Source organism: Gobius niger (assembly GCF_951799975.1).
Source record: "Gobius niger genome assembly, chromosome: 4".
NCBI classification, from domain to species: Eukaryota; Metazoa; Chordata; class Actinopteri; order Gobiiformes; family Gobiidae; genus Gobius; species Gobius niger.
Genome location: NC_136855.1, coordinates 11,783,646 through 11,811,265, shown reverse-complemented (window position 1 = coordinate 11,811,265; position 27,620 = coordinate 11,783,646). Strand labels below are relative to the sequence as shown.

General features: G+C 40.9%; 1 protein-coding gene across 1 annotated transcript in view; it reads left to right on the top strand.

The window, feature by feature from the left end:
- The first annotated feature begins 2,337 nt into the window (after positions 1 to 2,337).
- Positions 2,338 to 27,620, top strand: part of fhod1 (formin homology 2 domain containing 1) — a 66,827-nt gene continuing 41,544 nt past the window's right edge. The window contains exons 1-3 of the mRNA XM_079555020.1: positions 2,338 to 2,589; positions 13,552 to 13,658; positions 15,489 to 15,553. Of these exons, the coding sequence (XP_079411146.1) occupies positions 2,425 to 2,589; positions 13,552 to 13,658; positions 15,489 to 15,553 (337 nt within the window). The 5' untranslated portion in view covers positions 2,338 to 2,424. The remainder of the gene's footprint in view (positions 2,590 to 13,551; positions 13,659 to 15,488; positions 15,554 to 27,620) is intronic.

Sequence of the window (27,620 nt, the reverse complement as noted above, 5' to 3'; positions counted from 1 at the left end):
ATATGCCCTTAGAATAAGAATAAAGTATATAAACACAAACTACATCTATTTTATGTGTCAAAGTAAAGTTTTTTTTTTAAACTGTGGAACGAGCATCATTTTTACTCATATAGAAGTACACATACTTCATTAAAATATTACTCAAGTAGAAGCATAAACTTGTTCTAGCGAGGCTATCAGCTCTCAAGAAACACTCGGAGTGAACATCGCACCAGCAGAGGGCGTCCTGACCCAACACCACACAAACACAGCTCCAGAGGGATGCTCTTGGTAAATGGTCTTAACTTATAAAGCACTTTGCATCAGGGAACCACTCACCCATTCACTCTCATTCATACACATAAGTACGCAGGTACAGAGGAGAGGACTCAGCGACAGTGTGCACCTGCAGGACCCGAGGTTCTGCTGATCATGAGACGACCCACAGTCTTCCTCTCTTGCTGGAAGTGTCAGGTCACTGGAGTGCACAGAGGCCACAGAGGAGCTCCAGCTGAGGTGAGACGGTGCTGAGGCAGCACCATGAAGCACTTGTGTGATCAATAAACCCATGTAAATATGGATGATTTGTGTTGTCTTTTTTGTTCACAGCTTATTAAGAAAGTATTGGGAAGTCTGAGTAGTTTCTGTTGTGAGTGCAGTATTATAAACAGCACAGGTTTTGAAGAGCAGAGACGGCCCAAATAAGGGACAGGGGAGTTTTGTTTTGTTTTTTCCAGCTGCAACACTGTTAAATTTCTCTCACTGACTAGTATAAAATTGTTTGCGTGATGGTCATAACAGGTCATTTAGACAAGATCCTCTTTTTCTGCAAGTCCGGTGAGGGAGGGAGGTTTAAGGCAACAATCCGACGGTGAAGTGGTTGAGAAAATTGCTTGTGAAGTGCATTTCAAGTGTATACCATTATTAATAAAATGATCATAATAATAATATTTGTTTACATGCATTAGTCCCATGTATGTTCATTAATATGCACTGTCCCGACCAAATAAACAAATACATTAATAAATGAGATGAGTAACAAAAGGGGCAGATATAGCATTGTATTGTATCTTCTGCTCCGTTGCCTTCAAAATGTATTGGTTTGGCAGTTTTACTGTAATTTTAAAGATAAAATAAAAAAATAAATAAATGAAAAGGAGACATTGATGCCTGCTCAAATCTTCTATGTAATAAAACACGATAATATACTATAATTCCTCATAGCAGCAAAGATCCTCCAAAGTCCCAATTCATCTACTCAAATTGCCAGAAGAACTAAGTTATAATGAAGTATCTGTACTTTTACATGAGTAAAAATGACAGTTGCTTTTTCCACAGTGAGTAAATCTTGAAGTGGCAAATGCTTAACAGCGATAGTGGTGCAGATGGTAGAGTGGGTAGTGTCATGAGCGGAAGGTTGGGGGTTCAAATCCTCGCTCCTGCAGCTACAGACTGTCATTGTGTCCTTGGGCAAGACACTTCACCCAGTGCCTATGTGTGAGGTGGTTGTATTCAGTCACATAATTATAGCTTTTTACAATGTGCATATGTAAGCCTATAGCCATGTCTTCTTCTGTTGTTAAAATGTATATATAATATAATTATTTCTCTGAAGAGCTCAAATTCAAACAGCAACTCCACCATTAACAAGCTGTAATGAATTGAAATCACCAGCAGAGGCCGCTGTTCAACCAAATACTGCCCTGTATCTGAAGTTTATCTGCGAATATCATTCTTTGGGTTCTTGACTCACACTATTGGATAGACAATAGCAGGGACATTCTCATAGCCAAGAATACACAATCAGATAATATCACGAACATAGGCCTAGCTACTATAAGACATCAAGGAATAGTATTAAAATTTAAAACAATTCCAGAAATGTCATCTACTGATATGAACATGTAGCCTCCAAAAGCTGCATGGTTATTCGCTCTCACGACAGTGGCTCTATGCCGTCTATGCATAGGTTTCTCTCCCGTGGATGAGCGCACGCCTCTTTCCGTGCTTTCTCACCTGACGTCACCGCGACTATATATCGTCAAGGCAACGGAGCTCAAACAGGAAGTGAGTAACAAAATCGCTCCCCACATTTATGTTTGGCCTACTGGTTTGCTACATTATGGTTTGCATTTGCAGAGTTCATTCAATGGTAAAATATCACGATAAAAATATTGTTCATTGTGGTGAAGTGTAACTAGTGAACACATCTTTGTTGTTCTTTCATAAACTCTCTCTCTAAAACCCGTCCGCTTCCTCTTTGGAATTTTATTTTGAAACGCCTCACCGGAAGTGGGCGCCACGCTCTCCCTCCAGCTTCACCGTCTTTGCCCCAAAGCAGAGCCGAGCCAAGTTGCTGTCAGTAGAACCACCCTCTCCCGCGGCGGAGGGTCACACTCGCTGTCCTCTCTCTTCACGCCGCTCTCAGGCTGCGCACACGCGGCCATGGCCTCCATCACGTGCCGGGTGCAGTACCTGGAGGACTCGGACCCCTTCGTGTGCACAAACTTCCCGGAGCCGCGCAGACCTCCCCTGGTGCAGCTGGAGCAGGACCTGCCGCTGAGTGAGCAGATCGCGGGGATACACAAGCTCCTGAACGCCCCCCTCAAGGTAGGAGCCTCCACCTGAGCGACAGACCCATCCAGTGGGCCGGTTTTGTGTCGGGAAAACTTAGGTTAATAAATGAATTGTCTTCACTATCTTTTTTTTTGTAGGCTAAAGAGTTCACCAAATGTCTACTGTGGTTTATTTTCCAGATATGATTAATCTGCTTTTTAATTTAGGAATATCAGAAAATACTTTATGAATATATTGTATGTGTAATGGATCTTGTGATTCGCAAATCTGTAAAATGAGTATACCCAAAACTCTCCACAGTCACCAAAGCTTTTTGGAAAATGGCCCTAACTAGAATGGTGAACGGATGGCCTTATAATAAAAGTTCAGATTGGAAGAAGGTTCCAATATAACCTCTCACTGGTGTAAAGTTGGGGTCACTAGGAGACAAAGGTTGGGAACCACTGGGTACAACTTGTGGCTTTGAAGACAGATGTGTTGAAAGTTATTACTGTAATGAATGGGATCCTATGACGACCCATATGACCCATCTCCTGAAGTTGAGGTCCACAGTAATTGTCAATTCAAAAAACTTGCCCGCCCTGTTTTCCCATTTAAACCTTGAGCATTGTGCGTGTCTTGTCTTTACTTGACTATTTATAGCAGCAGACAGTCCCAAATGCAAAGTCCTTTCATAATTTGCCTTGATAATTGAGGTAAACAATGATGCCATGCCCTGCTCGGCTATGTAACGTCAGGCCTGTAGATAAAGCTCGCTTCAGCCGGGCCAAAATGTTCCTATTGTAGACCGATGAAATCCAATACCACATGTTGCTTTCCTTTGTAATGTTTCAAACTCTACTTACTTACTTATAATGCAAAATGGACACAATAAAGAACTGACTTTGTATTTCAACTGATCCTCACCGAAAGCCTCTTACGTTCCCCTTTGCGATCTATATCTTCACTTTTTTTAAAGCATAAATATCCATAATGTATGACATTCAGTGACAGATGTAATTTAACACGATTACAACATCTTTGCTGTTTTGTCCTGGGGCTGACTAGTCATTTATTGATCATTGCAGTGTTGCATCCAAAAGTTATTCCCACCATTGCCCAATCAATGACTAAAACTGATCTAATATCAGTTCATGCTATGCTATTCTTATTCATAGCTTCTGCTGAAGTTGATCAAATGTCACCATCGTTCAACAATACTACAGAATGTTACTCCGTTTGCAATGAGTCAGTCTCTGCACGTAAGATATGGGCTGCCTCATAATAAATGGGTTTTTCTTGAGCAAGCATTTTAGCTTTATATTTTTGAGTAAGCCAAGTTATATTTGTCGTTGGTTCGATATCATTTTTCAACTTTTATTGCGGGAATTGTGTAATTTTTCCATCACTCGTTGACTTACTGTTGCAGAATGTGCATCAAGGTAAACTGGAATAGCACTTTTGCTTCACAAGTTTGCATCTATTCCCTGTTTTTGTTGCTTTTCTCAGAATGCTTTAGTTTTCCCCATCAGCCTTAGACGTCCTGTTGTTAAGTACTTGAGCTGTAGTCTCAAAATGGATAAATGCAGTTTCAAAACAACAAATTTGACTCTGGGATCTACAAAGTCTGTGTTAAGAATGTTATTACAAATTGTTCTATGTGCTTCGAGCAAAACAAAAAGAAAATGCATCTGGAACCATCATAATCCAGCCTAGGTAGAAATGCAGCAATTTGGGGACTATGGCTGAAGAGCAACTGGTTAGAGACATAGAAATATAAAGGAGAAGCGGGATCCTAATGTATGCGGACAGTTGGCAAGCCAGCTCGTCTTGGAGTCCATTAGCCTGCTCAATGTATGGTAGCTTTAGCCATCAAACATAGCAAATTATGAAAGATCCAGATGTTTTCAGCTGTTGTCGAACCATCGTCCACATTTAGATGATATCAAAGCCTAGAAATCATTAATGAATAAATACTCCAACTTTAGATTTAGATCAGAATTACTGGCCTCTGAGCTACTCGCTACATCATATTACACGTCTAATGTTCACTAAACATCTTACCAGTGTTGATGCTGTAGGGTCCTGTGGAATTTTGAAGGGTCACCACCAATATTTTTAGGACAGATCAGAAGATGAGTGAGAAGAATAGTGCTGGAGGTGTTGTGGTCAGTGGCCAAACTGGCAAAAGACATTGTTTTGTTCTTCTTTAAGCATTAGGGAATACAGCTTTGAATACCGTTTAATTTTCTTGGTGCTGATCCGGAATAATAAAGACATGTTCTGGCTCTTTTTGTTGAGTACTCTGAATTATTATGAAAGATGCAAGCATTTCTTAATACAGCTTCAAGCAACACACTTACAGTAGCTACTAAACTATACTGGTGAGGCATGTTCTGGCTTATTGTTGAGTGATCTGAATTATGATGATGATGCAAACATTTCTTAATACAGCTTTTAGTGCTTCGAGCAGCACACTTTAGAAAAGGGATTATGATAAACATGATGATCTAATGTTCCCTAAACATCATCTTATATGTTAATGGAGAAACCATGGAAATGATATAAAACGGGCACGGCACGCCATACTTTTATGTAGGGCCTGCTTTAACCATTCATTTTGTACGGGGATTGATGGATGGCTCGATTCCAACCGGTACAGTAAGCATTCGTAGGACCAGGCTCAGATATCTAACTCCATTTCTGTGATTTCCAAGGTTGGACATATTAGGTTTCTGCAGCAACTTAATTTGAAAAAAATCTAAATACTTAAGTGTAGTAAGGTGTAAACACAGCTCAGGGTTGTAGTATTTGGCACCTGTCTGAAGCATTTTTTATCGGACCCAATGTTAGGTCTGGTTCTGTATCACGCAGACTTACTTCCCCGCAGTCTCTCAGCCTTGGACAAAGTCATGAGTCACAGCAGTCAGGTATGAGGTAGGACTGGCCTACTATAGTGTCACATCTATGCACACACCCAACAAACTGCATTCCTTCTAGAGTCGCATAGAAACGTGTGAACCCGGAAGTTTTGCCCCTTTTATGTCCCGCTTATTATTGTCCTCATTTAAAACACGGAGGGAAAGTTATGAGGCTGAAAGTCACGCCCCGACGATGACACTTCCCTGACACCGATGCAGGAAAACAAAGGAGCGACTGTTCAGATCCAAGGAAACTGTCTTAGACCATGTGCTTCTGGCGTCTTAAATGATGGTCTGCTTGACAAAGGCAGGTCATTGGCGTTGCTTTCTTAGGACTTGTTCTGCTTCCTCAGCGAGTTAAGTTCATTTATAGAGCCATTATCATATGTTTGCTATGAACTATGAATAACTAAAACGTAGCTACTCTTTAGAATAAACAATATGTGTAGAAGCAGAACCTTCATCATGTCCAGCAGTAGCAGTACTAGCTTTGTAATGAACTATTTTTAAAGTGTGTGTCATAATGTCATAGTGACAGGTTTCACAGAGACACCCACTGACTCCAGACTCTCCCTCACTGACGAAGGCTGCATTCAGACTGCAGGCTGAAGTGACCCAGTTCCGTTTTTTCCCCCACTATGCAACATGTATCTGATCTTTTCTCGACGCAGATCCAATGTTCTCGAATGCGACCCGGGCCACTTGGGTATGTGGTCCTGAATCCGATACGCGTCTGATTTTTCCGTCTGAACGGCCAGGTCGCATTGACCAGACCTACATGTCATCGATGCCCTACAAATGCCAGTCACTCTGGATTAAAGCAGATGGAAGCGGACTGGAAAACGCTTGCACTTGTTATGAATGGAGTTTGCGTGAGTGAAGCCGAAGCCGCTCACCGCCCTCTCCACGGCTGGACTTCTGCACGTTTATTGTCAAAAGTCCATAGTTTAAAAAAACGGTCTCTCTTCCTTCTTAAAATGATTAGGTTAACGTTGGGACTTCAGTCAGGAGATATTACAGAGGTCACATTAATATGAACGTAGTGCTGGGCAATTAATAATAATAATAATGCATTGGTAAATGGTAAATGGTCTCAACTTATATAGCGCTTTTCCACCTACATTAGGCACTCAAAGCGCTTTACAACAAGGATCCACTCACCCATTCATACACTCAATCATTCACCAATGTACGCAGACACTGGGGGCAATGTGGGTGAAGTGTCTTGCTCAAGGACACAACGACAATGTGCACTTTCAGGAGGTGGGATTCGAACCCCCGACCGTCCATACATGAGACGACCCTCTCTACCATCTGTGCCACTGTCGCCCCAGTCTGTCGCATTAGTCTTATAGAGCGCTCAAAGTCGCTTTACAATTTGGTTTGAAATTTAATCAAAGTCGCAATCTCTACTTTGGTCAATCTCAGTAATCGTCATAGGACTTGATAATCGACAAGTTCAGAGCCATTTCTTTGGCACAAACAGAGTCTAGTTTGGGAGTTTGGATGAGACAAAGGAAGACTTTTTGTGCCTTAAATGAGACTTGATGAAAACATTTGTTTTGTAGTTGAGGTTTGAATAAAAGATGTATCTGATTTTATGAATCAGCAAGATGTATTTTTTTCGAGATTAAAATCGAGATCGATCAATATGAGGAAAATAGTCAATATTTTTTTTTACAAAATCGCCTATATGAACATAATATAATAATAAAAAATAAAAAAATCGGAATTGAGCATGAAGACCTACAGTCTGAGTCTTAAACAGTCTCCTCCTGGGTAAGTGCCTCGTTTACCCCTCTGTAATTATTAATTCGCGGGCTGAATACTGTAGTGAATACCAATGGACTTTTGGAGGGCCAACACCAATATTTTGAAGGCAGATCAGAAGACGGGGGGAGAAATATTCAGCAATACATCCTTTGTAATCCGAATAAACTGGCAGACATTGTTTTGTTCGTGTTAAGGCAATACATCACACAGGTTTCAGCGAGACCAAATCTCTCCTGTTTTGCCCTTTCAATACAGTTTAATTTCATTGGTACTTATCTGGAATAATAAAGGCATGTTCTGGCTCATTATTGGGTAATCCAAATATTATGAAAGTTGCAAGTATTTCTTAATACAGCTTGAAGCGCTTCAAGCGACTCACTTACAGTAACTACTAAACTATACTGTTGCAAGTCCACTTCCGTACTTAATCTTATCAAAACTGCCGATAAGGTTATACTTGGTATTCATTCTAAATATCAGCCTTTAAACCATTTCAATATTTTACCTTTTAACAATTATATATAAAAGTATCTGCACACTTTTGGCCCAAAGGGTTTTGTGCCCATATTGGTGGACAACCTGTGCAACCACTCGACTATCAAGGAGTTGTCTCAGCAGTTGTTTTTAATACTTCCTTCAAGATCTTCCCTACTCATGCCTTCACGTGTCTGAAGTCATTTACTAACTTGTCTGAAATGATGCACAATTTCTTCAGAAACGGTGAGTCAATAAAGAGGTCGAGTCTAGCTGGTCAAAAGTGGTGGTTTCTTGAGAGGAAGGAAGGCCTTATCACCAGCTGTTGTTAGTATTACATCCGTCCATCTCGCTCCAGTTTATCTGCAGTTTACAGACCACACCCTGTTCCTCCTCTGTCCTCGGGGGCACGAGGGCACCAGAACTGGGTTAGACCTGCAAGGAAAAGTGACATGTTACATCAGGGTTTTCGACTTTTGGGAAGTATTTGAACTTCCATGAAACAAATGACACTGCAGATGGTTACTCATGCTTTGAGGATACTTGAATAAATGTGGGTCATGAGCGGAGAACATCAGCTATCGGCCATGATCATATTACAGGTCAAAGAATGAAAATGAATCTAGTTTGCTCATATTCGTCTACGTTTTGCAGGTCCTGTTTAACCTGCTCACAACGTACTCATTTGACGCACAAAGAAAATGTAGATTAGGGATTTAATGCTTTGCACAGTCTTTGACTCCTCATCAACAAGCTTGATCTTAAGTCTTTGGGAAGCTCCTTGGAAAGGGACAATGAGCTGCTCCTAGTGCTGGCACCATGGATGTGTGAAATCATTTTTAAGTGCCCTGATTGCCCCCACTGTTGTTTAAAGGGGCTAGATGCAAGTTAGCCATTTTATACTCACTACTGCCACCTCAGGTCATACGTGTAACTGCAGCTTCTATATTAAGCTCGTGCATGACGGCAATTCAGACCCGAAGTGACACCTTTTTGAGTGACAGTGCAGGATTTTAGAGGCACTTGTGGTGAACAGGTCTGAGCTCATTCTACACATTAGGACATGGCTGGAACATGTAGGGGGAGGAAAATACTTAATTTTAACATTTTTAAACTCCCTATAGTCCCTTTAAGTACAGACTTTTTTTTAGTTTGTCTGCTTTTTTGTTGATGTGGCTCAAAGTTCTGTATTTGCAGGAGTAAGGATGCATCCATCCGATACTGCAAATAATACAATATTGTTGATCGATTTGATTTCGAAGTTCAGAACCTGGAGAATTCAATCGCCGAGTTAGTTTAGTTTTAGAAATGTGCAGCGGCTGCAACAATATACTAGCGTCAACTAATCAAAACTGCAACTGCAATGCCCCTTTGGTCACAACTACTTTACTTTACCCGGGCTCGCTCTCCTCTGCACCCTAAACGTCAGCGCAGAAATATCAGATTCAGGGCTTTAGGCACCTCCGAGGTCTACACGTCATTCGTAGACCAAATCATTTCAGAGGCACACTTCTTCAACTTTAATGACATGCATAAAACTGCACTGTGTTTCTTAATTACAGAAAGCTGGTCTCCAGTGACAAACAAAGCTGTAATGAACTACTACATCAAGCCCTCATGCTGGGAATAAATGTGTTAGTTCAGATATGCCCACACACGCACACTCCGCCAACACCTTAATAACCTCATTACAAATGAGGTAACATTTCCGATGCAATACGCAGACCTAAGGGGGATTCGCTGCTTCAGAATGACATGAGTGTAAATAAAGCTCAGGTTTGACACTGGCCCAAGAAAGAGAATCAAACCCCTGGGCTGGTCTATATGGCCACAACAACAACAACCAAAACAAACATTTCTTCTCCATAATTATAGCTAATGAATATGGACTTCTCTGTTCCATGTTTCCGTGCTGTGTTGCCTCAGGACGTGAGGGTCAGTGGAGGAATGTGCTTCACTGGGACCAGGCCTTATCAGATCACGGGCCGTAAATGACTCTCAAAACCCTGTAATCTTGACTGGACGCTCTGACTTCTCTGACCATTAGAGCAGGAATTTGGACGGTTCTTCATTACAGAGCCGGTTATTCTGCGGTTGTGTCCTTGTGCAAGACACTTTATGCCTCTGGAAACTGTTCTGTGAATCAATGTTTGGTACTCGACAGCAGTTTCATATTGACATGAGTCTGGCCGGTGCAAGGATAAAGTTCCAGTTCACCTCAGATTTTTATGCAGGTAACTAATAAAGTGGTTCATTGTTTGTTTTGTTGGCGGTCGTGTCTAAACAGGCCTGAAATAATAAGCTATGGATGAAGTAAGAGCGTGGCATGTTCAGACTTTGGCTCGTTGTGGAGGGATGATCTCAGCCAGTGATTCTCAATCTTTGGGTCAGGTCCCCAAAGTGTCACAGTGTCGCTGTCTCCCAGATATTCTGATATAAGAGGTCCAAAGTATGGTGATGGTGAGAGAGTAAAAAGGATGGAACCCATTATGAATTAAATGACTTATTTTTCAGCAAGATGTTCAATGGCATTGTTTTGTTCTTGTTTAGTGAATAATTAACAAGTTCTTACATGTGACAAATCCCAGTGGATACAGTTTTTTTTTTTAGCACTTCTCTGAAATAAACGTTCTGTCTCATCGTGGAGTGATGATTCAAACAATGAGTCAATAAATCAGCTACAGCTCTGGATTACAAGGACAAACATTTCTACAACAGCTTTTAGCTCTTCAGCAAACAAACTTTAGAAGCTAAACTATGCTGTTGCGTGATTGTGTATGCTTTGGAAATTCCCACAACAGCAATTTAGATACAGAATAAAAGCCATATGACAAGACACATGCATAGAATATACTTAAGGGTTAGTCTGTTTATTGGAATTTTTATAGGAAAATCTTTGATAATAATAATGCCTCACACTTGTGATGCGCTTTACAAGCCTGTATTAACAAGTTTCTCAGCCACATCTGCCCTGGGATAGACTGACAGAAGCACGGCAACCAGTCCATGCCATCTGGGCACCCGACCACCACCAACCACTCACTCACACACCACATTCACCCCAGGCTTCTTGGTGTTCCCAAATGGTCTCCCATCCAAGTATCGATCAGGCCCTTCCCTGCTTAGCTTCCAAGATCTGACAGGATTGGGCAGAGCAAAGACGGTGTGGTAGATCTTGGCACATGGAGTTGCCTTGTGTACGAAATGCGCTGTATAAATAAAGTTGCCTTGCCTTGCCTTGATCAGAGTTTTCCTATAAAAACATCTTTAAATATATTTTATTTGTATATATTTATTGTTTTTAGTTGAAGTGCATCAACAAACCCCAAAATAGCAAAGGCAATTACTGTAAAAAACTGAAGTCACTGTGCAAGATTTTTAAACATCTAAATTATAAAAAAAAAAAAACTTGTAAAAAAGGTTTTCTGAAAATATGAATCGATTTCTTTCCCAGTCCTGGAATGGCTCACTTAGGTTTATCAGCAAGCGCTCACTGAGCCACTGCCAGCAATGTTGTTGTGTCCTTGGGGCAAAATTGGCTGTTTTACTGTGATTTTTGGGCTGCGCGTATTAGAAAAAAGGGAACAGTTGACAAGTGTCTCAAATATTTTGATACTTTACTAAACTTGGACTAAGAATTAGACAAACTTTATTGAATTTGTGTTGTCTCTGTAATAATAATCTTTCAACACAATTAACAGGTTAAAAATGAAAATAGAATCAGTACAAATGGCAGAGCTCATGCAATCAGCTTTCAACACTTTTGTATCAAATTTGATTGAAACAAGACTACTAAAATAAGGCTAAAATTCAGATAATTATGACAAAAAAAAACTCTGGACCTGGACCTAAATGTCTTGCGATATAGACTTTGCTTCACCAAATACTGCAATAATAATAAGTTGATATATTGAGCAGCCCTGAATGTGTGATTCCTTAATATGTGGTGGATTCCACTCTGTAACTGAATGTCTCAAACTATACAGCAACATTTCAGCTTTTTGAGTTCTAATCATATCTCCCAACTTTCTAAGTTTAACCCAGATCTCGGCCTGTGCTCCTCTATTGTGTCACTGACTCCATTGTTGTATTTGACCGTGTGTAAACTTCTCCGAGCGGCAGTGAGTGACACGTCCTGTCATTACCAGCCCCAAAACACAGTGCTTTATCTGGAGCAGGTCCCACACTCACCGTCCAGGACCAAAAAAATGTTCTCTCCCCTCCACACAGAAGTCAACCCAGCGTGGTTCCTGTTGCTGTAATCAGACTCTGTAAATGTAGCTGTTCTCCATAAATGGGGCTTTTTTTTCTAAGTTTGGATTGAATATGATGAATGCAAACATTGTACAGCAGCTCCTTTTGGATCTTTTACATAAAGTTTCCTAAAGTGAACCTCATCCGTTTGCTTTCCAGATTAGATAAAGCTACAATTCCAGAAGGCTCACTGAACTATAGAATCCTATTGAGACTTTACATGTCCATTCAAATGTGACTTTCCTGATTAAATAAAGGGCAAATGGAATGAAATAAAATAAAATGTGTAACGCTTTGTCAGCTGTTTATTCTGGCTTAATGGGTTTGGTTTATCGTGGGAACTTTCATCTCTTTAACTCAGTGTATTGATCTTGAAGTCATCGCTCATGTCCTCAGCCCTGATCTGCCCTGAGCCTTTGTCACTGTGGAGTCTGTGGAGTCTGTCAGCAGCAGTGACTCAGAGCCGGGACAGAACTGGTTTAGTTGGCTCTGTTTATACACCATCTCTCCACAACAGGAGCTAATGTCCTCTATCTGTGGCCTATCTATTGTTTTTAGGGTTTTTCTCAGTGTAGTTTGCAACCTGATCGGTCTCATACAAAATGCACGCGGGCCAACTGTGGTCTCATTTTCCAAGAGGATGCACACGGCAGTTTGTCTCGTCTCGTCTTTCTGATTACACAAAACTCAGTCAAAACTAGGGCTGGATATCAATATTGCAACTTTCTTTTCAATCAGCATTGCGATTGCCTGCTAAATACCTCCTTGCATTATGCTAAAATATAAAACTTAGACACTGTTCTATTGCTCATGAAATACTTACGACTGCCACTTAGTACATATACGTACATAAAGACGGCAAAAGACGAGAAAAAAAAGTCTCATGAGAATCACTCTTTTTGGCTGTTTCAGACTATAAACATATTTATCACACACCAATTAAGTTAAGCCAAGTTAGGGTCCATATGTATGTTTTTTTACAGTGAATTGTTCGGTGGAGGCAAAAAATGGCACTCGTGGCTAGCGTTAGCTTCCTGTCTGTTTTTTAAGTAGGCCTATTTATGGACTGTTGAACCACTTTGCTCCTTTACTTGTCTCTGTATCTTTATTTAGTAGGACAATATATTCATAAAATAACGGTGGAGAAATTGGAGAGAAAGTTCATTTTTTTTCCCCCTCTTTGTTTTCCCCCTCTGGCTGCTTCGAATGTGACCATATTGGCACTTTCAGAAACGCTGTCTGTATCTATCATGAATAAAGCCTAGTAACAATGAAACACCTTTTTGTTCTTTGTGATAATATTGCATACAGAATAGCTCCCATTTTAATTCATGTTATAAGCTAATATGAGCTATATTTAGCAGCCCTAGTCAAAACACAAACATTCCAGCAATAGGCCACTAAATATGTTTCCAATGATCAAATCTTTGGTCACCTGTAGTTGAAGCAAAGCAACAACAGGACATTTTGAGGTATTTTTCACTCATAAAAACATGCAATAAAAGAAATTCAAGTATGTTTGTGGGTAAAATGCAACCTAGTATGGCTTTAATTCTGTTTCTGTAATATTGTGTTGTGTTTTCCTGTGTTTCAGTTGGAGGAGTGCACTCTGCAGCTCTCTGGCAGCGGCAACTACCTGGACCTGGACTCCTCTCTGAGCGAACAGAGCGATGAGCTCGAGAGCTTTTATAAAGACGTAGAGTGAGTCTTTTTTTCCCCTCACATTTGAAGCATAGACCTCTTAGATACTTGTTGGTTTGTGACATAATACCACTTATTAGGAGTTCTATTGCTTCATATAATTGAGTGCAGCAGCTTTAAGTGCTCTTTGGGGGCTAAATGCTCAAGTTTCGAAAAGCCAGTTCAGACAATCCTCCTCCTGGCACAGCGGTGAAGAGAGTGGTCACAAGACGTCATCAGAAAATTAGACCTGGAAACTGCTGTGATGACGTTTCCTTGCACTTTCCTTGGCCACTGGTCAAAAGATACACTATTCAACTCACTTTTTCATATCATTCTTTCCACTCTCATGCACTCTTAAGACCGCTGTCAGGAAACGTGACTGGAAACTCAAATACTCCGGGATCAGATATGGTTAAAGTGCTGCTTATGGCACTTCAGAAATGTGAAAAGTCTTATGATAATAAAAATAATAGTAGCAATGTCCTGTGTTTAAGTGGCAAGAGTATGTCAACCAATACATTTTCCAGAGAGCTAAAGAAGTCTTGAGTGGCTAAAGCTGTGTCCCTGTACTTTGTACCCACAAGCCAACAGTAGCAATCTAGACTTACTGTACATTTGTAGCTTAATCTCTGCTACAGTCAGCGACAGCGTCCTGAGTAAATTTGACATTTTGATAGTTGTGGTTGACTCATAGCATGTTCACATCACTAGCAACATGTTTGTGTAAGCCGGGGGGTTCCAACTTTTATCATTATGATATCTTTTCCCATGGAAGGTGAAAAAAAAGTTGTTGTAGCCAAAGGTTCCAAAGGAGTCATCTGTGCTGGGTTGTTTTACAGTTGAGTACGCTTTTGCTTTTCAAGGGCTGGGTACCATTTTTCCTTTTTTTTCCAATACCAACACTTAAAGGTGCATTATGAAATTTATATTCTGAAAAAAGTGTACATGTGTGTCTATTTTACCTTGTAGTGGCCCTGCGGCTGTATGAGTGGTCAGCTTGACGCCTTCACTTTCCATAATGGTGGTCTCTGCAGTGCTCCAGGATCACTTGTTTTGTAGGTTTCTGGTGTGAGGGTCCGTCAGCTTTGAAAACCTTCCAAACAATTGATCCTGGGGCGTCCTAGAGACCTCTATGATGGAAAGTAAAGGCAACATGTTGACCACTCAGCCGCTGGGTCACTACAAAGTCAAATACGCACAAATATAAACTTTTTCTCTCCACATAAAAAGTTAGTTTGCAAAACCCATTCCTGAACGATGTGTCCATATTTCTCCCTGTGTCTGCGACAGATTTTGCTACTTGTACTAAAATATTTGCTATCTAGAACTGGAAAACAGAAGAATATTGTTAATATATTCTATGACAATTTCTTTTAAATTAGTATCATTTATTTGAGCTGAAACTACGGAGTTACTTTGTTTTAATGGACTCAACAAGTATCAGAACTTGACTAACTTTTTTCCCCCAATACCTTCTTGTTATCGTTATAGCCTGTCTCGACTTGGCTTTTTAAAATAAAGCCATCCAGTATATTTCCACCAGTTGCTGACGAAGCCTCTTGTACAAGACCCCAATACAGATGACTGCCTTTGAGTCTGCTTTAGGTTTTGTGTTGGGTTGATTATGAGAGAATTACACAGGGACATGTTTTGCCGTTTATCTTCTTGATCAGATGCCGGAAAAAATATCTCAAAGGTTTAGTGTTTTCATTCTTATGATATTGTTTTGGTCCCATGTGCTGTATCCCCTTGAGATACGCTGACATTTCTGCCTTTTATTACGCTCTCTAACTTTTAAAGAGATTTTCCCACGGGCCCTGAATGCTCCTCTGTTTTGTTTTTCCACAGAAAAGGAAAGAAGCCGATCGTCGTTTTGAGGACTCAGCTGTCTGTCCGCGTTCACTCCATCCTGGGTAATCGTCTCTCTTTCTTTCCTCTGGTGGTGCGGCTGGATTTGCTGTGTATTTGTGGACTCGTATTTCCTCGAGTGTTTCTTCTTATTGGAGCGCGGCGCTGCAGGAGAAACCCATGTCTCAGTGACGTGTGCAAACCAAAGTCCAGATTGACTCAATGCTTGGACACTCTCACCCTCTCAAGGTTTTATTGACTGCTACTGTGGTAAAAAATTACCTCATCTCAGCGATTTGTACACATTTGTCCTCATTGCTTGTGGTAAAAACATGCAACATTAGTGAAGGAGGCGAAGTCGCTGACTGGCTGGCAATAAAGGTTTTAAAGGGAGGGTATTAGGCTTTTTGTTGGTAGTAAAATGTAATATTGATCTACAACAGCTCAAATAAAAAATACAGGTGTTTAACTTCCTGATATTCAAGCGATCTCCCCATAAACTACTCCCACCCACCACCTCCCGCTCGCCTTTGCTGCGCAGCTGTTTCAATAAAGAGGAGAAGTTGGACCGTGCTGCTGTAGTGGAGCGACGGTGAGTGTTCTTGCTTCAGCACTTCCTGAATATGTATGGACCACAGGGGGAGCTGTTTGGGAGCCGCTACTTCTGTGCCAAGAATAGCCACTGGGGGAGATTCCGAGATTACTCAAAGATGTGCGAGTGGGTCGAAATACGGATCCAGGTATACGTTTTTGATAAGAGAACAACTGCAGAACAGCTAAAAATTGTGCGTAATACCCCCCTTTAAAGGCACTGTCAACAATGGGAAACGTTAATAGTAATCTCACTGGGTTGTCGGTGTTTCCTCTATAGCACGTACTATTGTCGGGGAGTTTTTGCATTAGGGAAGAGAGACTATGATGGCCCTCCATAGCAATAATTTCCGTCACATCACATTTTTGTCATTTTATTCTAGATACTGGTACTTGGCTTGAATGGGACCATAGACGGTTCAACCCAGTTTGAGAGTTTCCGTCAGAAAAGTGTGTGAAACCATTATCAAAGATCAATCCATGAAGTCTTGGGATGTTTATGCGTCATCTTTTTATGTTTTTTTTTCTCTAAGGCCAAGGCTGTTTCTTTACAACACTGATTAATAGCTCGACTTCTTTGGTCTTCTGTTGTGTTAGTCTGTGTAAAATCATGCTTGGAAATGAGTTAGAAAAACAATCAATTACCGATAATTTAGAAAAAAAGGAAAGGCACGGAGAGACTGCTACATGTTTATGACAAGGATGTGTTGACTTGATGACCTGGCATTTCTTGCTTCAACAGATTATTAACTTGCCTGCTAAGTTGTTTTAAAAAGCTGAAATGGCATAGTTTCAGTCGAGACTTTCAAGGGGAAAAGGAAAGTCTTGAACAACAGTGTCGGGCTAGGAGTTTCCAGATTGAAGTTGCACTTAAAAAATGTTAAAAGCTGCAGTTATTCGGGTGATATGAAGTGCTCTGCGGAGAACTTCATGTCCCATCTCCTATGGGGCTTGTAATGTATAAAAGTGGCTAATCCTGTAGTTTAAACATCTACTAACATGTTCTCAATTGAATGTGATTTCGTAACTTTAAATTATTTTTCAGTCTTCTCTGTTTTTCTAAAATGTGTAAATACTGGTTCTCTAGTACAGGGGTTCTCAGAGCATATAGAGAAAATATATATTTTAATATTATTATGATGGTGTTGCATACATGCTGTTTTACCAGGGTGCCATTATTTGTTCTAAATTTAATTCATTTTTGTTTTAGCCATTGTTTTTTCTTTGTTTTTTAAGAGTTATAAAGGGTAACCTCTTAACTCCTGCCTGAACCGAGAGGATCTTTTTCCTCACGTCAGCACATTTTTTTTGTTGGGTATTCAACTCATTTTTGTAACTTTTTCATCATTTTTTGGTCATTTTTTGTCACATTTTTTTCATTTTTTCATCAATTTTTTATCAAATTTTTGTCATTTTTTTGTCACATTTTTGTACATTTTTTGTAATTTTTTGGTCAAATTTTGTCACATTTCCGTCATTGTTTTCGTCTCAGTTTTGTTGCTTTTTCACAGCTTTTTTCCAGAAGCTTTTAAAAACAAACTGGAGGAAATGTGCTCGGTTCAGGTGGGAGTTAAGGGGTTAATGTCCCTGTTTTTCCCATGGTCTGACCCGGGTGGGGGTCACGATCCTAATTAACTGTTACAATGGGGGTCGCGGCTCTAAAAGGTTGAGAACCACCGCTCTAATACATCTCAATACATATTTTTCAGCCCCAGCACAGCTCTAGTATTTTATTGTCATAGCTTTGCATGGAGACTCACTGAGCAGCTGCCATTTCCCTGCTGGATGTTGGGACGTGCTTTAGGCTGGTACACGGAGGAGAGCTGAAGACGGGGACCTTGAGCAGCTGTGATCAGTGTTCAGTGTCGCAAGAGTTTTAATATGTAACTCGATGCGTTGTTGTTCTGTTTCTGCCTGGCACTTTGCAAGTTCTTTCTTGCACCACTCGAAAATACGATACTTGCTCAAATACGGTATCTCACAGTTAACAGTATTCGTAGGCAGCAGTGCTCACTAATCCATAAGTTTACAAAGGAGTTAAGACTTTACACGTGTCTCTCATGTTGATTGGTTTTGTTCTTGCGCTCTTCAATCGAAATATAGATGAACAAAAGGCACTGACATAAGGAGGCAATGTTGTGTAGACTTTGAGACAAGCGTACACAAGCTGTCTGCCTGCGCTCCTGAAACTGGTTTGATGACCTTAACTCACCCCAGGGAGATAATAATAGATTGCAATTCATAGATGTCACCACTGTTTACGGAGGAAAGGTGATATTGTGGTCTAGAGAATGCTAGATGTTTGGGAGATAATGTTTCCAGATTGAGACGGTTTGGACGTGTTGAAACGGGAGGCTTAGAGGAAAACCCTGAGCAGGAGACTGGATGCAAAGTCGACATGAAGATGGTTAAGTGCGAAAACAGAGGATGGAATTAGACGGATAACAAAAGGTTTAAAACGTCATCAAAAAGTACTGATTTCAAACTAGCATTGCTCGACTGATTGTTGCTGCGTAAGTTTGTCGGAAATAGAAAAATCATGGTCCAAAACGCGTTCAACTTCAGTTTTGGATGAAATTGTTTTGCTTGCTGTATCTATTATGCTATTGAAATTTCCCCTCCTTCCTTGTTTTGCATTTATACTAGAGATGCACCGATCCAGCTTTTTTGCTTCCGATACCGATATCGGTGGTTCGAGTATCTGATATTAACCGATGCCAAGAAACTTTCTCTGAGTGAAAAAGTGAATGCTTCTCTTTTCTCCGTTTTAAGTTCAATAACGTGTTATATACATTTTCTTGTCATGGTGTTCCAGATCCATTAAACATCTATTAAACAATTAATGGAAACAAATTTAACATTGATCACTGGACTATTCTGCATTAAATATCCACGTATCCTGTATATGACAGGCGATTTAAGGTGCATTGATATAAACAGCTCACATGTGATCTGATCATTACCACGTGTGCATTAAAAATATGTTATATGTTATTCTTTAACAGCATTTCATGAACTAAAACACAAACACTTGGCCACTACAGTATTATATAGTTTTCTAAAGTTTTATTTTATCAGGCTACTTTATGTACCGTAAATGCTCTAATACTGGCCTGTATTCCATTAGCGGCCGGGTCTCTAACAGTGGCCGGGTTTGTGGCTGGAGGAGGCAAATTAAAGCCGGTCTCTAAAACAGGCCGGGGCTTTTATTAAAAACTATAGCGGTAGAAATATTTGGTATATAAGAATTTGTCTCATACTCGTGTAAAAGATAACTCACGTGCAGGAAGTAAACAAACGGGAACCCGGGCCGATGGGGGACGCTGCGGAGGAGCTGATCCGAGCGTGACTTTGACACAGATTTAGCCACTTTTCAAACCTCCAGTGACTATTTGTAGAAACAGGGAAAGCAACAAATGTTGTGTGACCCTCCAGAGTTCTAATAAAGTCACCATCGCGTCTTCAAAGCACGTCCAGCTGCTCCGTGTGCAGGTCAGTCCCATGCCTCACAATAACTCCTCCGATCAGCGCGAGCGTCTCGTCTTCTCTCGGGTCAGTCTCATGATCGATCACAAACACAAACGCTCCGTCTAAACTCACCTTTACACAAGATAACAACAAATAATCCGGTCCGCGGTAAAAACGAAACAGAAACCTGCAGTGACATTGATGTCAAAGCTCCGTTAAGAGCAACGAAACACTTCCTGTTGTCCCGACAAAATAAAAGGCGTCAATGTTCCAGCCGCTGGGAGAGGGTTTGAAATGTTAATTAATAAATGAACCTAATATTTTAGGTGCAAATAGACACAAATCTCGTTTTTCTTGTCGTCCGTTTTGCTCAAATAGAAATAAAGGCCTGTCTCTAATTGTGGCCTGGTTCCAATAAAGGCCTGGTCCTAGATGCCCTCGAGTAAATAAAGGCCCCGGCCTATATTAGAGCATTTACGGTATTTCTATCATAGTTTCTGATGCAGCCTTGATTAGTTGCGGCTACCTTTAGCATGCTATTGCTAGCCGTGGCATTTCGCGCAGCTATCACAAATACACAGGGGTTAAAACTAACTCGGCTTTCGCATTCTCCGGGTTCTTAGCTTCAAAATGACATACAACATGCCCATATTCACTTGGAATTAGTTGGTGAAAGTTGTGTTTTTAAAGTGGTGCAAGCAAAAAAGTGGTATCGGTTCAGTATCGGATATTTGTAGCCGATACCCGATATATCGTATTTTTTCCAGTATCAGCTTTGATGTCCTGTACCAGTATGGGATCGGTGCATCCCTAATTTATACCGTTGCTTTGACCCCTGCCACCTACTTTCTTTAAGGCAGTTGTTTTGTGTTTTCCCCACATTCATGAAATGACAATAACTCGCATTAGTCCGTTCGATATTTAAAAATGGCACACATTGGGGCTATACTGACTGAATGCTTGGCTAAGGTGACTCCAGGATCACCTTACACTTGGCAGAGCTGTAAGTCGTCACATATTTTGTTTCCACAGTGCCCCGCCTTGTCCCTCCCCCTCCATGGCATTAGCCCCGCCTCTTCCTGTCACACGGGGGTTTCCCTGCTCCTGCCCATGGCCCGGCTCTGTATCTCTCCCTCTCTCGTTCCTTCGCTTTTCCTCTCTCTCCTCCTCCTCCTCCGGCTCTAAACAAATAGGGCTTTGTGCCAATGTCTGGGCACAGTCCTGGAGCCACACACTAACGACTGCTCACCCTGGTCTTTGTGTACTATTATACTTTTACTGCAGTGGATGATGGAGGCCGAATCAAGAAATGTGTTTGACTCTGTTCTTAATAATGACATAATAAGTAGCGAGGATACACGACTGCCTGATGCCGCTGTTAAATAAAAGTCAAATTGACACATTTAAATGTAAATATAGCGACATAAAGCAGCCCGTTCTGCCACAGTGGTTTCAAATGCATTAACCATAACTTTCTGGAGATTTACGTCAGGACTTTGCGGTTTCTTATTACAAAGTCTAATTCGGTAAACGCATGAATGAAATGTGTTTTCGAGACTCTCATGATGACCTGCTTAGTCATGTTCGCTCCTGTCCTGGATTCAACCTTTTGTCTGTACTGGGAAAGCCTGATTTGTCAAAAATGAATCTGCAGTTCTAGTTTTTACCATCTTTTTGTGTTACTTTTTGCACACCCTTCGTAATCAGGTCGTAACAGTGCTTCATTTTTTAGTGGTAAATTGAAATAAAGAATCTAAGGTCATATTAAACAAGGGTCCACTCCTTTTATAGAGCTCCTCCCACATGGACAAGACTTGTTCCTAAATTAGGGCTTTATTTGTCATTGTACAATTGTGCAACGAAATTGCGTAGTTCAGATGTAGGGTTAGTCCGAGCATCTTTGCTATAATCTGGCATATTTACTCGGGCTGGGACAAAAAAATTGTTTTGCAACACACTCTATATCGCTTTTTTTGTGACTGTGCTGTGCTCCTTTGATCAAAGTTGTTTTCTTAAATTGCTCAAGTGGAGGTTGGTTTCTGTCTTGTACAGTGGCGTGCACAGACATTTTGAGGGGCAGGTGCTCAACCAAGACAAAAGGGCACAACCCCGCCACCCCCCCAAAAAAATTCTGTAATTAGTGACACTAACAGACCATTGATTAACACGGCAACAAAAAATGTCCAACTATGTGGACCTAATAGTAAACTACATAGACTTTAAAGGACAATGTAGGACTATGGCAAGGCTCTGCACTTAAAGGCACACTGCATAACATTTTGGACTATATTGTTGTGGCAAAACAAAACATGCTCCTAATGACCAGCTCAAACACAGAAAATGCTGTTACTGCAGTGTGTAATAAAAGAATGGATTTGGGTGTGAAACAAACCTGTTTAAATCTCAAATTCTACTGCCTTTAGTCACATCTCCATGGAGACGAGCTGGAGATGTACCCACTCCCAGTAAAGTTTACAGCCATATTTTAGGCTGGGTTAGCCTCATAGATGTGTGTTTGCTTGTATTTCAATTTTATTTATTGGGTAAAATTTTACACGGTGTGGCTTTAAGTCTAGCACAAATAAATGATGCAAAGGTACTATAGCCTACACTTAAAACATCTGGTTTGTTAATATCATGACATGGATATGTTTGTCCATGTCAAAAATATGTTAAATAACAATAATCCTGGGCTGTTCATGTTCATGTGCTCCTCACACAGACAACAGCATCAGAACGCAGGCACCTCCTCACCTTCTCTCTCCTCCTCTCCCTTATGTCTCCTCAGCTCACACTGCTCTGACCCTGGTCTACGCTCAACCCTGACTTAGTCTGAATAATACAGCTCATTTTTAGAACATTTTATTGCGACAAACAGAACCGTTAAAGTGACTGACTTGTTACCGCGGACTTTGTCCGGACGGTCTCGACACGCGCAGCGCTGACAGTCTCGCCCCGATGGCCCTTTTGTTTCCTTTCCCCTTAATAATCCAGTCATGTCGCGCTGGCTCGTTCATAAAGTTATCGAATTTACTCAGTTTACTTTACTCCCGCGTCTCACAGAGATGGGCTGTACCATCTTCTCAAACGGGGGAAACGCGGGGACGGCACAGCTGCCCTTTATTGATCAGGAGCGTCAGCGCCGCCGCGGCTCGAGAAGCAGAGGAGGAATGAAGCGCGATATGAAGTTGCTGAACATTAAAACTGTATTTTCAGCACATGTTGGCTTAATAGGGCAAATATCTAAGAACAATAAAATAAATAATACTTAAAAAAAAAAACAGGTCTTGAGAAGGGCACTTAAAGGGCACAGGGCAGAGGGGCAGGTGCTTGAGCACCACCTGGGCTCTATCTGTGCACGTCCCTGGTCTTGTACATTTTAACTAATTAGCCTTGAATTTTTCAAGTATCAATTTTTTCCAAACAATTCATTATTGGATGAAATTAACATTGGGTCTGATGTGTACTTATTCGACCAGTCTCACCCTTTTTTGTCTCACATATTCCTTGTACCTTTATTTTATACTCTGTATCCCCAATCTAAATGGTGCCGCCACTTTTTTTTAGAAATTGATTGACCAAAACCCCTACCAGCAAGTGAAAATAAAAGCTCACACTGCTTGGGGAAACGCTGCACTGGCTCGACCAACTTTGAGGCATGTCTTCCTATCTGTTCCTCATTCAAGATTGTGCAAATGACTTTTCTTTCTTATCAATCAAGACGGCGGAAGTGTCTAATCGATCAAAAGCCTTTTGAGCGATTAGACATACATACATACTGTCATACCGGACACAAGCTTATCTGTGATTCTCCTGAAGCATGATAACTTAATAGCATCACGTTGTTTTGTTTACTTTACTGATTATCTGAAATGACAAATGCTTAATTCAGTGGGTTAATAAAGGCCTGCCAGTTTCTTTCATATTTACATTAGCTGCATTGTTTATTTTGTGTCTCCAGGTGTTGTTTTTAGACTTGTTCGACCTGTATGTCACGTTGGTCGTAGGTTGAACTTTGATGAAGCTGTTTATTGATTATCTTTTAACAAATATCTACAATAAACCCTTGAATTTAGTTTCCTTCCCTGCAATTTTGTCCATCTCTCTGTCAGACAACTTTGTTTTCTGATTTTGGCTGTGTCCATTTCCTTGGCTTTCATTTGGACAATAGGAAACTGGCAGCAGCTCAAAGCAAAGATTTGTGTCACTGTTTTTGGAGCAAAGAAAAAGTCTTTTAGATAAACAGACGGATTCTTGTGAGGAGTCTGTCGTTAACCCAGCCCTGAAAGAGAGGACATGACGATGACTTCAAATCAAAGGTAAAGAGTTCGTCCACAGATCTGAAAGATTATCAGCAAAGCGCCCACCTCGCCTGTAATGTGGTCTTTGAGTGCGTGGTTGGTTGTCAGTGGTTGGAGAGGCCACTGATAAGTGACGGAAGAAAGTCATGTTACTTTTAGGCTTTAGTCAAACAACATATTCTTGCTCAAATAACCCCACATTAAAACGCAATAACCTACTTTCAAAGGTATTTGTTTTTATCTGGACAGCAGCCCCTTCTGGAGTAGTTTCCCCGACATTCATAGTACCTCTGAGGGACAGCCATGTGACTAAAATAAGTCCAGGACACGTCTATCTAAACACTTCACAATCTGCTGCTGCTTCTGAACATCTATCACTCAAATGCCAGAGACGGAAGAAAAAAAAACCCTCAGCCTCTCGAGGTTCAGTTGTTGCAGTGGTCAAAACCTCAATTGCGATTCGATATCGGTAAACCTTGCAGCCCTACAAGATGCCGTGCTTTCCTTTTCCTTTTTGTGTCTCCAGGCTCCAGGTCTGATATATTACGGCTCAACTTGGCACCAAAACCACCCATTTTACGGCAGATTTATCGCCTGAACTGACCACCCAGTTTGCTCGTATAAAGAACCAGCAAGACTCGAAGCGAAAGCTAAAGCCGCGCAGATGCTTGCTCCTTGTGTCTGTGTTCACCTCTGACCTCAGACTGTGGCCTTTTCCTTCCTGGTTTTGTTGCCGTCGCTGAACCCCCTGACAGACGCTGGTTGTTTTCAGCGGGACGTCCTGCAGCTGCTACTGAGCGCGCTCCGTAGGCTCAGGGTCAAGCATCGACGCCACCACAACAACCAAAAGACCACTGTGTCCTGTCTGTCCCGTGTCCTGCCTGAAAACTCGCAATCGTAGCTTATCACCATTGAGTGAGGAATGAATTGTAAAGTCCTGCTCTACCAACTGAGCCACCGTCCCATAGACAAGCTTGGAAAAACAGAACCTGATCAAACACTGATCTAGAGCGTTGATGTACCAGTTGTTACATTAGTGGTTCTTGCTGAAGACACTCGTCGGGCGCTTTGGCTCCAACAGGAAATGCCACTCCAGCTTTATCTGCATCACTTCCTGTTTCTCCAGGACTAAGTCATGAATCCTTCCTCCGTTCGTTCAGAGCTTGTTTTAGTGCCACTGTGGGCCTGTTGTTTATAAAATGACTTCCCAAAGATAGATCAGGGGACAGTGTGTACAATCTACCATCCAGCTTTCTTACGGCAGCTGCTGCGGTCTTCTCCAACTGGGTTACGGGTGGCAGGCAGACTTTTCTGACAGCTTTCTGAATCCTCTGCAGTTACATTTTCTTTCCATATCTTTTTACTGAGCTATTCATTTGCTTAGAAATAATTTGGTGTTTAGTTTTAGTTAGTACATTTTCCAATTCATTTCCAGTTTAAGAGTCAGAACCTTGTTTAGTCATGATCTAGAAAAGGTTTTAGTCTGGTTTTTAGCCCATGAAAGTCATACGTAGTTGAGTAGAATCTCTCCGCTGTTTCCTAAACTCATTTCTAGCTCTCAGAGACCGTTCCGCACATCCCGATTGTTCATTTGAGTTGATTAGAACCTTGTCTGAGCCAGAGTTCTTGGCGAGACAGACTTGAGACGTGACTTCTGGTTCGCGCTGGAGGAAAGTGAGCTACATTTTGACACAACAGTGCACATGGTCAGTTTTTCTTTTGCCAAGGTAGTGTTTACAGTGTAGATCTATGGAGCCATATGAAGTTTATTCTAGGGCTGAATGATATTGAAGTAACTTGCGATATGCGATTCTTCTGTGCAATATCGTGATAATGATATTATTGTGATATTTCACAAAACCATTTCAACACGATATGTTCCATTCTAATTAAACACAAATCGTTTGAAACTAGTTTTTCAGCAAATTGTGTCAAAAAAAGACTTAAAAAAGACGACATCAGGACCAAAACAAGACTAAAATTAAACTAAGTCTGTAAACGTTTAACAACAGATGAACTTTTGCACATTTATAAGTTCAATGCATTGTTTGTTTTTGGCTGAGTTTCCAAAAAAAATATGTCAATCTCAGTCAGATGAAGACTTTAGTGATGTATACGGATATATTATACGGATATGGCATCACTTATATCGTGATATATAGTTTATTCGACTACACTAAACTAATTTGATGACCACAGCTTTAAGTCCTGGTCTCACAAAAGCCAAATAATTTACTTAAGTTTAGTTTGTGAACCAGCAGTGTGTATTTATAGACACAGAAGATTTGCATTCCCAAACTCACGAATGAATGCTGTGGCAGACTCGGACAATGCAAACTGGATCGCTTCAAATTGGACTTGGATAATCTATGCAAATACGTGAGAGCTATAGCTTCTTGACATTTGTCACCAAGGTCACACCAACAGTCTCCAAAATGATTAATCTCCCCATCACAGACCCTTCTGTCATCAATAAGAAAGCAGTCACACGCCGCGCACGTACAATAGCCATGGACCCCGATCACCCTCTCCACACTCACTTTGTCCTGCTGCCATCAGGCCGCAGGTACAGGACTCCACGGTGTCCTGTACCTGCGGTGTCCTGTACCTGTCCTGTAAATAAAGGTCTATCTAAATCTAAATCTAAATCTAAATCAAGACACACACAGTAACACAGTTTATATTGACTGTGGATTTTCTAATTAAAGATGCATTATGGAACTTTTTATGTGAAACAAACATACAAATAATTTTTATACAGTATTAGTGCGTATTTGACTTTTTAGTGGCCTAGTGGTTAGTAATGCGCCTTTGCTTTCCATCACGGTGGACTCTGTTATACTTCAGGATCAATTGATTTTAAAGTCTCTTGAAGGTTTTTCACTGCTGACAGATTCTCTCACCAGAACGCCTACAAAACAATTGATCCTAGGGCATTGTAGAGACCACAGTGATCAAAAGTAAAGTTGCCATGCTAGCAGTAGCCAGCCATACAGCCGCTAGGTCACTAAAAGATGACATTTTTCAAGTGCAAAAAGTAACAGTGCTTACAAAGATCAAGATGTGTTTGAAAATAGTAGCAAATACCTGCCTTATAAAAGCATAATTCCCCTTTTTAAAAACATATTCAGGACCGTCAGAGTCATCCAAAGCCACGTTTCAAACTCAATAGAAAGACCCTACACTCGGGTTAGGTTCCATCTCTTAATAAGTTTATGTAATCCCTTATCTAGTTCCTGCTCTGGTTTATCTCAGTCAGTGCATATGAATGTGTCTCTCTTTGGCCTTCTGCACGGCCTTGAGTGATGTTGACTGCGCTGTAAGCCCATAGGAATCTCACTGAGGCCCATACATCACCAGTTTTAGCACCTTTAATCCAGGCCCGTTCCCTCTTCAAACTTCAGCTGTTCTCCTGAAACCGTGGACTGGACGACGGCCATCTTGGCTCCACGCTGCATGTTGCTGGGCATAGGTCATTTTCTCTTTAAGGAACATTAGGCTTGTTTGTCTCGCCATCACCTTCCAAAGCGATGAGGTGACGTTATTAGTGTCGGACATGGTTTCAGCAGCTCACATACAGTATTCTACAGTTATCGCAATACTTGTCATGTAAAGGCAATGCGAGTGGTTTTATCTTAATTCATTTAGCCACATTACAATACTGTTTGTATTTGTTTCACATTTTGTCAAAAGGGAAAATAACAAAAGAGCCTGAGTTAATAAGACACACAAACAACGCTATAAATTTCAACTCGAGTTATTTCATAATTAG